Source organism: Coffea eugenioides, chromosome 2 (assembly GCF_003713205.1).
Source record: "Coffea eugenioides isolate CCC68of chromosome 2, Ceug_1.0, whole genome shotgun sequence".
Taxonomy (NCBI): Eukaryota; Viridiplantae; Streptophyta; class Magnoliopsida; order Gentianales; family Rubiaceae; genus Coffea; species Coffea eugenioides.
Window position 1 is genome coordinate 78,601,409 of NC_040036.1, and position 14,106 is coordinate 78,615,514.

A 14,106-nucleotide genomic window follows, 5' to 3' on the forward strand; every position below is an offset into this window, starting at 1 on the left:
GGGGGTAATACAATGAATGGTTAGATGGTGATGCATGGCTAGGGACAGAAATAGAACTTCATTTTTTCGATTTTAAGTTGAATCGAGATGCGTTTAGCATTGGATAATTCTGTGTTTTTTACTGTAGATTGAGACCAATTCTTGACCATTTAATTGACAAGCTGTTTGCAGTTGAATGAAATGAAAACCTAGAAATCAACTGTAGCTGTCAAACTCTAGAAAATTTTGCTTCGATTAAGGATAAATTACAAGTGAAGCTTTTATTTATTATGATCTGCAGAATATGCAATTAGGTGATGACATTGACGACTTTGTCTCTCTTTCCATTTTGCAGCCATCAGCCAATGTCATGTGTGACACTTAAGTCCCTAAACTTATAAATACCTCTCAATTAAGGAAAATTGTTGATAAAATCCTGGATGCCGTTGGTGGTCGAAGTGTCCCATTTTATAAGTTTAGGGACTTAAGTGTCCCATTTTGAAGTTTAGGGATTGAAGTGGGTAATCGTCCAAAGTTTGGGGGGACAAAGTGGAATTAACCCTTATTATTATGTGAAGTTGCTGCCATTTCCCGTTTTGTTTCTTAAATTTTTCCTATTCAAATCAGTCAAATATAACGATTTCCTACTTAAATCTTGATTACGACTAATCTGAACAACAATTCTCCAGTAATAATCATTAGCTATCACAGTATGCGTTTGTCCGAAAAAAGAAACAGAAAAACTTTTGTTAAGATGGTTTTTTGCCTACCAACTTGGTAGCTTCTTAATATTTTTTTTCTTTAATGAAAACTCTGGTCCTTATAAGGAGAATATATAAGCAACAGAAGAAAAATTTGAGGATCAAAGAATAGAACTAGGGATGTAAATTAATCAAGTTATTTGCCTCGGGCTCGCAAGTAGCTCGATAAAAAGGTCCAATTGAGTTCGAGCTACTTGATAACATAATCGAGTCGAGTTCGAATAGAAAAAATCAAAACTCGAAGACACGTAGGGTCTTATCCAATAGTATATTTATAATAAAATTTTTAATTATTTATTATAAAATCATGAAATTTACTATAAAAAAAAATCAAGTTTGAACTAGGGTTCTCCAAACAATTTTTCACAATATTCATGATTGACCCTCGCATCTTTTCGTTCAAGATTCCCATCCACCCACATTTACGTTCTGAAGGCCTCAGGGGAAGCCAGGAAGAATGAAAAAAAGCCCATTATGACCCAATCCAGAAGGCAAAAGGCCCAAAAAGGTTTTCCAACCAAGCAATCATCTTACGAACGGGTCCAATTGAAATCCAACTTGCAACCCAACCCATCTTGATCAACGCTATTTTGTTTTCTTTAACTGTGGAAAGAAACACAACCGTAATATGAAGGAAAAGCCACTGGGCCTTTGGTCCAGTGGTCATCTCAAGCCTTCTTAGGCTTGGTAGTGCGGGAGGTCAAGGGTTCGAACCTTACCTCCCACAAAAATTGTCACATTATGTGACGGTCTTCATTGACCAATTTCGATGGAGTCCCCTCCCCCCTAGAATAGGCTAGCTTAGGTTATAGGAATTCTATCGCATCGACAAAAAAAAAAAAAAAAAAAGTAATATGAAGGAAAAAAAGAAAAAAAAAATAAAAACACAGTGATCCACTCATCTTCTTGGGTGGTCATCTAAATAATCCTTTCTATCATTTATTCTTTTACTCATTGGGTGGTTACCTATCCTCCATCGTATCTATTTACTTTTTATTGATTAATCCTACATTTTAAAAAATACGATACCTAAAATATATCTTATATCTTAACAAGTGACCAATGGCACCCGTTAAACAAACACTTGTTAAAATTATAAATCTCGAAAGTAATATTTAGATAAAGATATTTTACAAATAGAGCAATTGCCATATCCATTAGAGGGGGTTGCCTTTTGGGAGCAATGCTGATTTCTTTTTTCCTTGATTAATATTATGGCCATCATGTTACAATTTGCAGGCAGTTCACCTCATTTCAAATAAAATATAAACTTTCAAGTGATTGATCTAAAATTTGGAAGCCTCTCATGAAACATGAGGAGGAGTTCTATTTATTTTTCAAACAAGCAAGCAATTTTTTCACATTCAACATTCGCATTTACATTTTGAAGCACTCAACTCTGCCCAAGTGCTAACAAAAGGAAACAAGAAAAAAAGGCAGAAGATTGTCATATGATCGATCACCAGCTGAAACTGATGGACTCGAAATGCAAATTAGCTCCCAAACCAGAAGAGCATATGTTTGCAACCTCATGTCTCATCTTCTTCGGTCCACAAACTAGAACTCCAACGCTGGATTCTTTGCGCTCAAAAAGAATTTCTGCGTCAGAACCAACCTTAATATATCAAAACATGCATGCACGTAGATTATGTTGACCAAAATCAATGGGAACCTACAGTAAATTTTGCTGAACGATAAATGGGCAGAATAATTATTAACCTGCACTCTTCTAATCACATTTATACTTATAAAAAAAAAAAATACATGTAACACAAGAGTTGTGAGATTTAAGAAGCGAAAAAAGAGGAAAGGAGCGATTTGAATTTACGGCCTCTAATTCCTACGGTTTCAGGCCATGCGATTTTTGTTCGCCATATATAAGCTGTTAATCAAACCCATGTGTCATGCTTTAGGAATTTACCTGCACTAGTATAATATAGTCAGTCATATTGCAATTAGTTGACTTACTCTTTAGGTCTGGCCTTTCACCATAGTGCAGATTGGTAGAGAGGACCAGTGACTGCTGGGGTAAGCTTTCTAATTCTCTGTCTGCATTATAGAACCATGAGTTGGGTGACGCTACGGGAGTTGCCCCTTCCAGGTTCTGAATCTGTTTGTTCTCCATGGCATTTTGTTTCTTGTTCCAGAGAAAAGCCGCGGTAGCTGCGATGATTATAGAAATGCACATGAAAAGGATATTCAGCACAGCTCTAGAAGACCATGAATAGACATCGTTGGTGTTGTGATCAATGGGATAAATGTAGAATCTCGTAAGAATCCCCATGAAGATAAGATAGATGATAAAAGATGCTGATATTATTGCACCAAGCCAGAGCCAGCTGTTTTTGCCCAAGATTGGAGCAACTGGTGAATCTGATGGCTTTGGTTTGAACCAGACGGTCCTGAGACTCTTCTTGCCTTCTGGTGCAGGTTGTTTTTCTCTCGTTACGTAAGCCTCGATTTGTAAAGCGAAGTTGGAAAATTCTGCCGGGGAACCAACAATAGGGAGGAGCAGATCTAGCATGGTCAAGTCTGAAGAATTCTTGAATGAGGGGATGAGGAGAATTGAAGGAGTCTTGCATTTCAGCGTGTCGCTTGCGTACATAAGCTCACGAATGATGGAGATGAAAGGAGTGATTCCGCTGCCTCCACTCACCATCACCAGCAATTCATGCCTGCAACCAACAGAATAAGAAATTATAGGTAAAAAAATCAAGTAGCGACAAGTGTCTTCATTGGTCCGGATGTACTTACATTTTTCTTAGACACGGAACAGGAGTAAAGGACACTGTTTGTACCTTAGGAAATCAGTTGAAGTTGGTCCATAAGGTCCTTCAATGGACACATCAAGATGATCCACAGAAGAAGGGGAAGAAAGCATCTCATGGAGCTTCTTTGTCCAACTCCCGTCACCTTTAATGATGACACTCAGCTTTTCAGGCTCCAAATTACTGCTTGAAGTAATTGTAAAAGGGTGCCACTGTAACTTCGAGATGCTCGGTACATTCAAGAACAATATGCTTGTTGGAGCATAGCTAAGACCTGATAATAAGGGTGGAAAAAGTTAAAAATCATATTAATTTCGCTTTCATCAATTTTAGAGAATGCAAAGAATCAAAAGAAAAAGGAAGAGCGCGTAATTACGGATGGTTGCTCATAATGTCACGGCACCAATTTTAGTTCCATAACATATTTTCTATGAATGAACAAATTCCTCTTAAAAATAAACACATCATTTGGACAGTGAAGGCCATCGTTGTCATTCAGAAGAAACCTGATGTAGAGCTGAAGTTCGTGATCATTTGCTATCACCTATCATTTGGTTTTTTCCTTTTTTTTTTTTGTAATTAAAAGTTTGGACAGATTCAACTCTATTCACAATCATGGATCAGGACATACTCTTAAAACCATACATCGCTTAGAACGATTCTTATAGATACTCCACTAACATAGTTCTCGCATTTGCAGCAAAATTCAAATATACAACCTTTTTGTGAGGAGGTTATCCGCGCTTGTCAATTAAGCCAACTTGTGTTGGCACATTATTTGGTAGATTAATTTTATTTTTCTTTTCCCCCTGTACAATTGGAACATGCACTTATGTACCTTTGGTCTTGGAGAAGCTGAGCTCCACGGTTTCACAGGGTAGAATTCGAGCGGAGACTGAACGAACGTTTTGGCGAGATTGCAAGAACCTCAAGTAACGATCAATCATGAAGAGATAGAAGCCAGGAAGCATGAGGCAGGCAAAAGCGATGCCAACATGGAGGACGAAGAAGAGCACGAAGATGATGTACAAGTGATGAGTATAGAAGAAGAGCTCAAACATCTTTCTCCTTATGCGGGGAAATGTCGTTGCCCACATGGCTAGTCCCGCTACCAAAGCTATTTCTCCGGCCACATTGGAAATGTCTGCTTTAGCCCATTTTGTCATCTGAATTATTTGAGCAAAAATAACAAAACAAAGAAGAAAGAAAAATAAGATATTAGTTATACTAATTATAAGCAAAAGAAAAGCATACGTGAAGAAGGTAACCTTTGACATATCTCACAGACGAATACAAAAATTGGCAATTTTAACTTTTTGTTCTCATAAGATTGACGAACCCCACGATAACACCCTGTAAGCTAGCAGCCCACCACCCTTGAATATGATACATCAAAGTCGATTTGTCAAGCAACTCCCAGATGGGACCTTACTTATCTTTTTGCTTTTTCCAGCAAACAACAATATATGCCCATACGTAATGCGAGACTGCAATTTGCATGGAAAACGCACCAAGCCTAAAAGATATGTAAAGAAAAGCAACCAAGAGCCCAAACAAGAAACAAGAACAAATTTAGAGCACAGACCAGTTTCTTCTGGTTTGGTCAGTGGGGTGATGCATGCTAGCTAGCTATTAGTCTCCCCAGGTCCAGGGCAACCCATCCCTGCAACTTGTTTCTTGTGGGCACAATCACCCAAGTTGCTCCTTCACTCATAGTGTCAGTGCTCAGTACATCGACTGTTGCACTATTTTCGTTTAGTTATTGATTTAAACAATTGGAAACTTCTATTCTATTCAATTATATAACTTGTTCAATCGCCTGTGTTTCCGGAAAAGATAGTATATAAGAGTAATCATTTATTTTATTCATTGAAGATAGAGTAACCGTTCAATTAACTTTCAAATTAACCAAAAAAAAAATCGCAAATAAAAAGAGGACTCTATGTACATCTGCATATCAATTCTTACGAAAGAAACTAATTAAATTGGACGAGATAGTCAAACAATTTTTTCGAATATAAACCATTGCATCACTTGTTTAAGGCTGTCACCACCTCAAATTGTTGGCACTGGCAGTGAAGCGAGTTTGTTAAGGGTGTTTTAAGGTTGGATGCAAAGGGCACATTGAACAGGACTAGTAGAATGCTTCAGTCATTATATATGACTTTGTTCATTAATTCAGTTGTCTTAATTGTATTTAACGTTTGTATCAAGTACAAATAACTGGTGGAGTACTACTACTTAATAATTACCTCGGATATTTGATGTGTGGCAGCCCAGAAGATGATGTAGCAAACGCCATGAGCGGTGAAAAGGGTCATTACAATGTGGCCAAGCCATATATGATACTTGATGCTTGCTTCGGATGTCAGGCCAAAAAGTTGCAGCACCGATGAGCCGCGGGTCACCGGAAAGAAGAGAAATGTTAGACATAGATTCCCTAGCAGGCCTAGCCTTAGAGCTGCACTGCCCAGCTTAGCTTGCCACCTGCCACACATATCACATATGAATACGATTAGTGTATGGATTTATATGATCCGCCACCTTTGTCCGAACAATCTCAGCTTTTATTTCTGCAACTTTATGCTTTTTGGAAAGAATAATAATAATAATAAAGAAACTGAGATGGATGGATTTCTTAATTTCTAATTAAGTTAAAGGCATCTTACACTTTCATCCCACTCTTTGCAGCTGACTTCGGAGTGATGCTAGCGAAGCCATTGCGCACGTAAACTGTGTAGAACCAAACGAGAAGGGCAATGAACATCACAAGAAAAGCCAACTCAATTCGAGAAACAATTCCTAGTCCTTTGATGATAACTGGCCTCTTCCATGCCACTATACGATTTTTACCATCACGTCTGTCGATCAGAAAACACGAAGAAGAGTTGCAAGTCAAGCTTCTTCTTCTTCTTTTGTTTTTTTTCCCCCCGCGAAGCCAAAAAAAATAAAAAAATCTGCTGCAAAATTTACTTAAATCCTTCTTGATGTATCTAGAGTTACCTCTTTGAATCATGCTCATTGCTTCGTTTCTTTCCTAAATGGAGAAAGACACAGCCCAAGGCAGCAACGAAAAGAACAGGAAATGTGAAGACCAAGAAATTTGCACCTGTAAAAGGTGGTTATGAAGAAGATGAAACTGCTTATATAAAATTGAGAAAGAACATCGAGGAGTAGAGAGGATCGGAGATCAATAAATCATCAATAAATAAACCTTGTGATCCAAAGTAAGTTGTATTAGACTCAGCTCGAATCTTTAGAAGCCAGTTCTGTTTGAAAGTATTGGTTGGCACCATGATCCAGATGAAAATATATCCAGCCGAGACCACAACAAGCAGTGCCATTATCATTCCTTGGACGACACTGTTTCCTCCAGCCTGAGGAGATCTTGTTGCCACCCTTGTGTCCATGGCTTCGTTGATGACTATCACTACGGGCCAATATTCGTAGCGGGGGGAATATCTATGGAATTGCAAATCGATAGAAATAGCCTTGTATAATGGATACAAGAAGTTAATGGCCTTATATAATGGATAGACGTCGTGTAGAATATTATTTCCTAGTGTGTGAACCTACAAGAGAAACAGTAGCATACCACTAATATTCCTAAACCATGAAAAGCATGATTCACGCCCCTGCAAGGGTGATGGAATGTATACACGTAATCTTCATTCTTCCCCTAAAAACAAAACCTGCGAGTGCAAGAGACAGAGAGAGAGTGTGTAAAATAATTAATTAATTTTGGACACAAATTTTTTTTGGCAATAGTTGTGTATGAGCATGGCAAACAAGCAAGCATAGGCTTTTACCATATGCTAAGTAGATACCAAAGAAAATCATTCAACTGTAGTAAAAATTTGACAATATATATTGTAACATCAAGGTTAAGCATTTAACTATAATACTATACAAGCTCGTTTGGATTGCATCTTTCATGATTTTTCAAGAAAAAATTATTGTAGCGATTTGATATATGTGAGGAAAAAAGGTTATAGAAAAATATGATCACGAAAAATGACGCAATTTTTTGACAGAAAATGATAATCCAAACAGGGTCTAATTTCACTTATACGTTTATTTTTCCACTGATTACATGTTTTTTTGACATTATTTGGGGGTCAACGAAAGGGCAAAGAAAGGCACGTGGTTTGCTTTACTACGCTTCATTGCATGCTTCATGCATTATTTTCGCGTCAGGGGATAGCTTAACAGTAGCAGCACACTTGTATCTAAATCAAACAGTTTAAAAAATGGATACGTACGTATGCACCTAATGCAAAAGAGAATAACTTGATCGTGTGGTTGACGCCATAAGTAGACTAGTATGGTACTTGTATAATTGGCATATACATAGAGGTCTGAAAATGCCAATGCCATTTATAGTATGGTACTTGTATATATATTTTTTTTTTTTGCGTAAAACCAACTCTATGGGAATCGACTCTAAGGAGTGGCCCAATTGAGGGGGGATCCTGACGGAAACTGAACTACCATTAGATTAGACCGGTGCACAACTCACCCGTATGAATTTAGAATTAGGAATGGCAATAGGGGCCGGTGCCCGCGGGGGGCTCTCGGGGCGGGGGCGGGGGGGAATTTTTTCCCCTTGTTTAGAAATACTCCCCCGCCCCGCCACCCGCAAAAAAAAAAGTATATATATATAAATATATATATAATTATATATAATATGTAATTTAATTAGTTATAAACTTATGATAATGATATTATTAGTTAGATGTATTATATAATATATATTAGTGTATGTAATATAATTAATATTATCAATTATATGAATAATTAGACATGTCTACTAATAGAATTTATTAAATAGTTATACTAAATTTACTAATACATTTATACTAAATTTCTAATTACACTTAATAAAATAACATTTTTTTCTCAAAAAAAAGCACAAACACAATAATGAATTAGTGATTGTATTTGTACCAAAAGTGAAAACTTGACTATTTTAGTTGTATTTATTTCATCATGTTAGATTGTATTCAAGGGGACCCGTTGCCATCCCTATTTAGAACAATACTCGTGTAGAAACACATTGATGGGATGCAAGATTTGAACCCTTGACCTCCCACTCCACTATTAATGTGGTGGCCATCTCTATATTCACTGATCAAGATCTTTACTACCATTGAAATGCATCAATATATATATATATATATATATATATATATACTCAAATCAAATACGTCCATGTGTTTACACTCGAAAAGAGGAAGATAAGGTGCGAAGTCCTGTCCGTCAAAACTTACCAAAAAATCAAGAAAAGCTAATATGTAACGATCCATTCAGTCAATTAGAACCATTAATTCACTACTGCTTTTCTTCCAAGTTTCACAGATGAAGGGCTTTCATCCAGCTTTTCTTCTGACAAAAAACACCATAGATTTCTGACATGTTTAACAGGCATATATGTAATGCTGACGCAAAAAATGAAACATACCACTAAATGGAAGCTAGTGATCGTTAGGCAATGAAAGATCTAATCCTGGCGAAATAAAATGAGGACCATCAAAGTGGAGGCACCGCCCCAAATCTGAATTTCACGGCCTATGGCTAGCTACATTCGTCTCTGTTTCCACAGATGGGGCGGAAGGATAAAGATTTGGCTTTTTTAGGGGAAACAACACTTTAAAAAATTGCCACTTAGCAAATTGGAGGGCAATCGCCTATTTGACCAATATAGTGGGATGGCTAATCTGGGATGTGCGTGTTGCATTGTGTTCGTCCAGGAGTAAATACGGCAGTCCTCGTGTTGGATGTGTGCCTGCGCGTGCCCAAAAGCTGATGTGTGGAGCAGATGTTGGGTTGACACAATTAGACATGCAATTTTTCTGTAGGTTAATCTTTTTATCTCTTAATTGTTTGCCCAATTCTCTTTTACTTAAATCCTACAGTTTCTTGATGATTAATTAAATGCCCTGAAATAATTGCTACATCTGCCTACGCAAGCATTGCATGAGGACACTGTGATGATTATATGTTGTCAGTCGTCACTTTGAAAGTGGAAGTGATGCTTCAGGACACTTTCCACAGCAAAAAGGCATCTACGCTCCATCCTCTGGGAATTCAGTGACGTTTCTAATCATAGTTGCTAAATCTTGGGAACCTAGCCAGGTTTCGTGCGGAAATCAACGGACCCATGTGGCAGCACCACCCGCCAACGATCAACATGGTCGCACTAGGATTGCAAACGAGTTTAGCCTCCTCGCGAATCAACTGGAACGAATATAGTGGTACAATTATAGGAAGAGTACAGTGGCAGCTGTGAATTAGCAGTGTGAAATTTGACAGATGAGGTATGGATGTATCATGCTAAATCTTGGAATGGTACATTTGGAAATTGGAATAACAAATAATGACACTCTTAATTTTAACACTGACTCACGCATTATATTTAGAGAGATGTGCATTCATTTTTTTTAGGGGTGGCAATTGGCTCAGAAGTGGATTGGCGGATCGGATTGAGACCTGAATATAACAGATAACCTGCTGACCCGAATACGACTTGCCAATTCAAAACGGGTCAGGATACCTGATCCGAACCCGAAATTTTGGGTTAGCGGGTCAACCCGAATGACCTGAAATATAATTTCAATTTATTAATTTACCAGTGTAATTTCTAACATAACCAATTTCGCACAAGACTAATTACATTATCAAATAATAAAAATCTCGATAAAACAATTCCAAACCAGATCTGAAATAAATTAAAACACTGTAAAGGTATTTTATCCTAAACTAGATCTAAAATAAATTAAGATACTATAAAAATAGAAAATAATGTTATATATCATTTGTCCAAACATAATAATTTCAACTTCACACAAGTTAAACAAATTCATTTAGAATTAAGTGGTTAATACCTTTGGGGAAAAAAGAATAACTTAGTTTAGTTAGATAAAAATATTTTTATATTTATTAAATTATTTTTAATTCATAAACGGGTTATCGGATCAACCCGTGGGTGACCTGAATTCGACCTTTTTTTTTTGAGTTCATCGGATTCGACCTGATTCTAACCCGAACCCACGAAGTTTCAACCCAAACTCATTAATTTGGTGTTAGATTCGTGTTATATTTTTAAATCATGTCGAAAATTGCCACCTACTTTTTTTAATTCATTATAGTAGTTTTGAAATAAGCATATATTGCAAGCACGATTGAGGGAGAAAGAAATCAATGGCTCATGATCAATGGTTTGGCATCGCGCTCACTAATGTTCTTAATTAAGAATTCAACAAATTAAGTGGAGTACTAAACTTTTAAGTTCATTTCTTTGAAAATAGAGTATTACTCTTTGATTATTCTTTATTGCTAAAATTTCATCCCTAAAATCATAGTCCAAAATATGATCTAATATTCTAATGTGTTCCCGCATCTAAAAGGCCGGGAGCCCAATAATTGTTCAGCCAGCGTTCCATAGCCAGGTGATTATATATCATTTTCCCCACAGATACACTTTTTTAGTCCCCATCCACATTTAAATTTGAAGGCTGGGCCTGGGTCTAACCATAGAGGCAAACCAGAAGGAAAATGAAGGACCCACTCCAGGGGCCTCCAGGAGGCCAGAAAGTTTCAATTTTGCCAGCCACATTCTACAAGATTGTCGATTCACCCGCTGAAACTGATGGACTCGAAAATGCAGACCGGCTCTTAAACCTGAAACAACGCCTGTTTACAACCTCATATCTGATTCTTTGTGCTGAAAATGAGCTTCTGAATCAGCATCAACGTTGTTAGGAGTTGGGGAAATTAGGACAATCTATTCAATTATCCTCGAAGTAAGATGAAGACTACAATGAATGAAAAGAGTTCAACAAAGATTTTTTTGAAAAAGATATCCAAAACTAACACAAGAAGGAAAGAAAATTTGTGCAGACTACCCTGTCTGGTGGATCTTGAAACACGGGGAGAACTTGAAAACGACAAAACATGTGCTAGTTTAGTATATCAGATGGCAAATTGGCGCAATCCCACCATGCAAGCTGAATATTTTTACATGGCAAAGTAAGAATAACTAGAACCATGTGTCGAGGGATTGATTACATGGCAAAGTAGTCAATAACTAGAAGCAAATGACTGGAGCAGAGCTACATAAAGATGAAAAAGAACCTTCTGCCATCTGTCACTCAACTAAACAAACAAAAACACTGAGGAGATCTTGCAGTTCCAATTCCAGAACAGGATATGCTGTGGTGTAGGTATAACTTGCAAGCATGGCTCTGTCTATAGTCTTTAGTTACTTCAAAGTATATCTAGCATTGAACTAGTCTGTAGCAAGTCAGCAGCAGCAGCTCTTCTTCTTCCAGAACCACAACATATGACGCAAATAATACATGCTACCAATGTTTATCTTTGCGTCTAAAATGTTCCATTATAGTAAGGTGTGATCCTCTTTCATAAATCATGATGACATAGATCTAAAACTTTGCAACTACTACTGGTGATGCTGACGTAAAGACGGAGAAGGAGCTCTACTGTAGTCTATATACCATGCCAAATGCTTCGACCATATTCGAAGCAATTGAACCATAAGATTATCAAACCATCAGCAGCCAAGGTAGAGAATACCATCTGGCAACACAAAGCCAAAAGCCTATCGGACCCAAGATCAATAAGGAACCATAATTCACATCACACTTCATTAAGGTCCTACACAGCAATTAGTGCAAACTGATTTCCGCTAGAAAACCAAACATAAAGAAAACACAGCAACCACTCCAAAAGAAGAGGCATCAAAAAATGCATGATCGATTGCACCCACACTAGAAAAAAATATACTGATTCACAGGATTAATAAAAGCAATGAAGTTTCCTTTTCCAAACTGCTTGAACATTCATAGGTAAAGGTAATTTCCAACAAATAAGCTATTGAGTACAAAGCATAGACATCATTCCCCGGAAAGTATACAAATATGTTAAATATCTCAACACTGAGTGGAGTACAGTTTGAATTTTAGACAAATCTACAGCTACTCTGTATAAATAAAAGTTCTCACAAGAACAAGAGAAACAAAAAGCCATGAAGACGTTTCATATACTAGTCCTTAAGATCTTCAGGGATATATAAGGTACTTGATTTAGGACTCACTAGGCCCACAAGGGCATCAGAGTTTACCAGATGACTGTTGGCTGCCATACTTCAGATTAATTTCAGAGACATCCACAGGTAACCTTAACCATCCCACTGTGTCCCTGCCTCCAGACCTCCTCCTTTGCACTACCACGGATGCAGTTAGCAACAAAAACACTGCCGCTAGTAAAGGCACTATGACACCGGCATTTCCTCTTCTCCAGCTCTTCATAACTGACTCAACACAGAGCTCGCCATCAAAACTACCCAGTGAATTGCTTATCTTGAAGACCTCAACCCCATTGAGGATAGCATCAACAGCATTGGTCAAGCTCATATTGGACGGGCCAACACTAACGTTCAATGATTCGGAATTCAACCCTTCCACTACAAAATCAGCATAGAAAGGCGAAGCAAGCAACATGTTTGTCATTGCTGATAAATCCAAGTCCTCATATGCCAAATTCCCATTTACATAAACATTAAAGTAAAGCATATAAGGCCCAATGCTTGCTATATCGCAGAAATGCATCCGAACCAAGTACTTGTAACCCTCAATTCCTGGAAACACCCAGGCTATGTTCGACTTGGGAATGACATTATTCGAGCTCTTAATCACCCGGGCTGAGTTATAAACATTGTCCGGCCCAACTTCACGCGTTGCCCCGCCCATCTGATACTGAATCCGGCCACTGAAGTGGATTTCCAAGGAGCCCTCATGACCGGATTTTTCCAAAAATTCACCATCAGGGACCCAAGTCCTCCACAGAGAATCATTGAAAGGTGTCACCTTTGGACCTCCTACATTCACTCTATAAACAGTTTCGAACCCTTTGTTCAACAATCCATTAATCCTCTCATTTTTCTCAGAATTTACAAACTGGGCTACGTCAGCGACCAAGTCATGGGGTGCAGAAATCACTTCAATTGCGTTGACAAAGGCAAAATTCGATCTTTTCTTTGGCACAAACGTAATATCAAGCTTATCGGAATCAACCCTTATGATATACTCCTTGATTACTATACCGTCTTTCGGGGAATTCTGGATGCTAAAATCGCGTAACAACAAGAACCCATTTGCCAAAACGTGGAATTGAACAGCGGAGAAGTCGAAAGAAGTGGAATTAAAGAAAGGAGAGAAATGAAGGCGTACCAAGTGGTGGGTCCCCCCGCGGTGGTCCTGAATTGGGAAGCTGTACTTGCAGGGACTACTGAAGGCTCTGGCAGTGCGGTAGAGAGGAGAAGAATTGGAAGAAGCGGGGTCGGAGTTGGTGAGTGGAATAGTCCGGGTTGAAGGGGTGGTAAAGAATCGGGAGGCTGAGGTGGAGGAGTCGCCCGTGAAGCGGCGGTGGTCGAGGTCGATGATGGAGGGCTCGTGGGAGCCGCAGCTGATGAGGTAATGATCGATTGGGTGGAAGGAGGAGGAAGAGGAGACGAGGGTGGTGAAGAATAATAAGAAGAAGGAGGAGCTAAGAGCGATGGCGGGAGCAGTGAAACTCTTCAT

The 14,106-nt window shown here is 38.2% G+C and overlaps 2 protein-coding genes across 2 annotated transcripts; both read right to left on the minus strand.

Annotated features, from left to right (window-relative positions):
* Window positions 1-2,031: 2,031 nt before the first annotated feature.
* On the minus strand, window positions 2,032-6,893 carry LOC113763532 (ferric reduction oxidase 2). The gene is made up of 8 exons (XM_027307365.1): window positions 6,723-6,893; window positions 6,512-6,617; window positions 6,178-6,369; window positions 5,761-5,995; window positions 4,347-4,674; window positions 3,539-3,782; window positions 2,709-3,415; window positions 2,032-2,339 (listed from the first exon to the last, which is right to left on the minus strand). The coding sequence occupies exons 1-8, from the start codon at window positions 6,856-6,858 to the stop codon at window positions 2,200-2,202; spliced, it is 2,088 nt and encodes a 695-aa protein (XP_027163166.1). The 5' UTR covers window positions 6,859-6,893; the 3' UTR covers window positions 2,032-2,199.
* A 5,743-nt stretch (window positions 6,894-12,636) lies between these two features.
* LOC113760350 (probable receptor-like protein kinase At5g24010) lies at window positions 12,637-14,106 on the minus strand. Its single transcript, XM_027302899.1, has one exon. It carries the CDS (start codon window positions 14,104-14,106, stop codon window positions 12,637-12,639), a length of 1,470 nt encoding a protein of 489 aa, XP_027158700.1.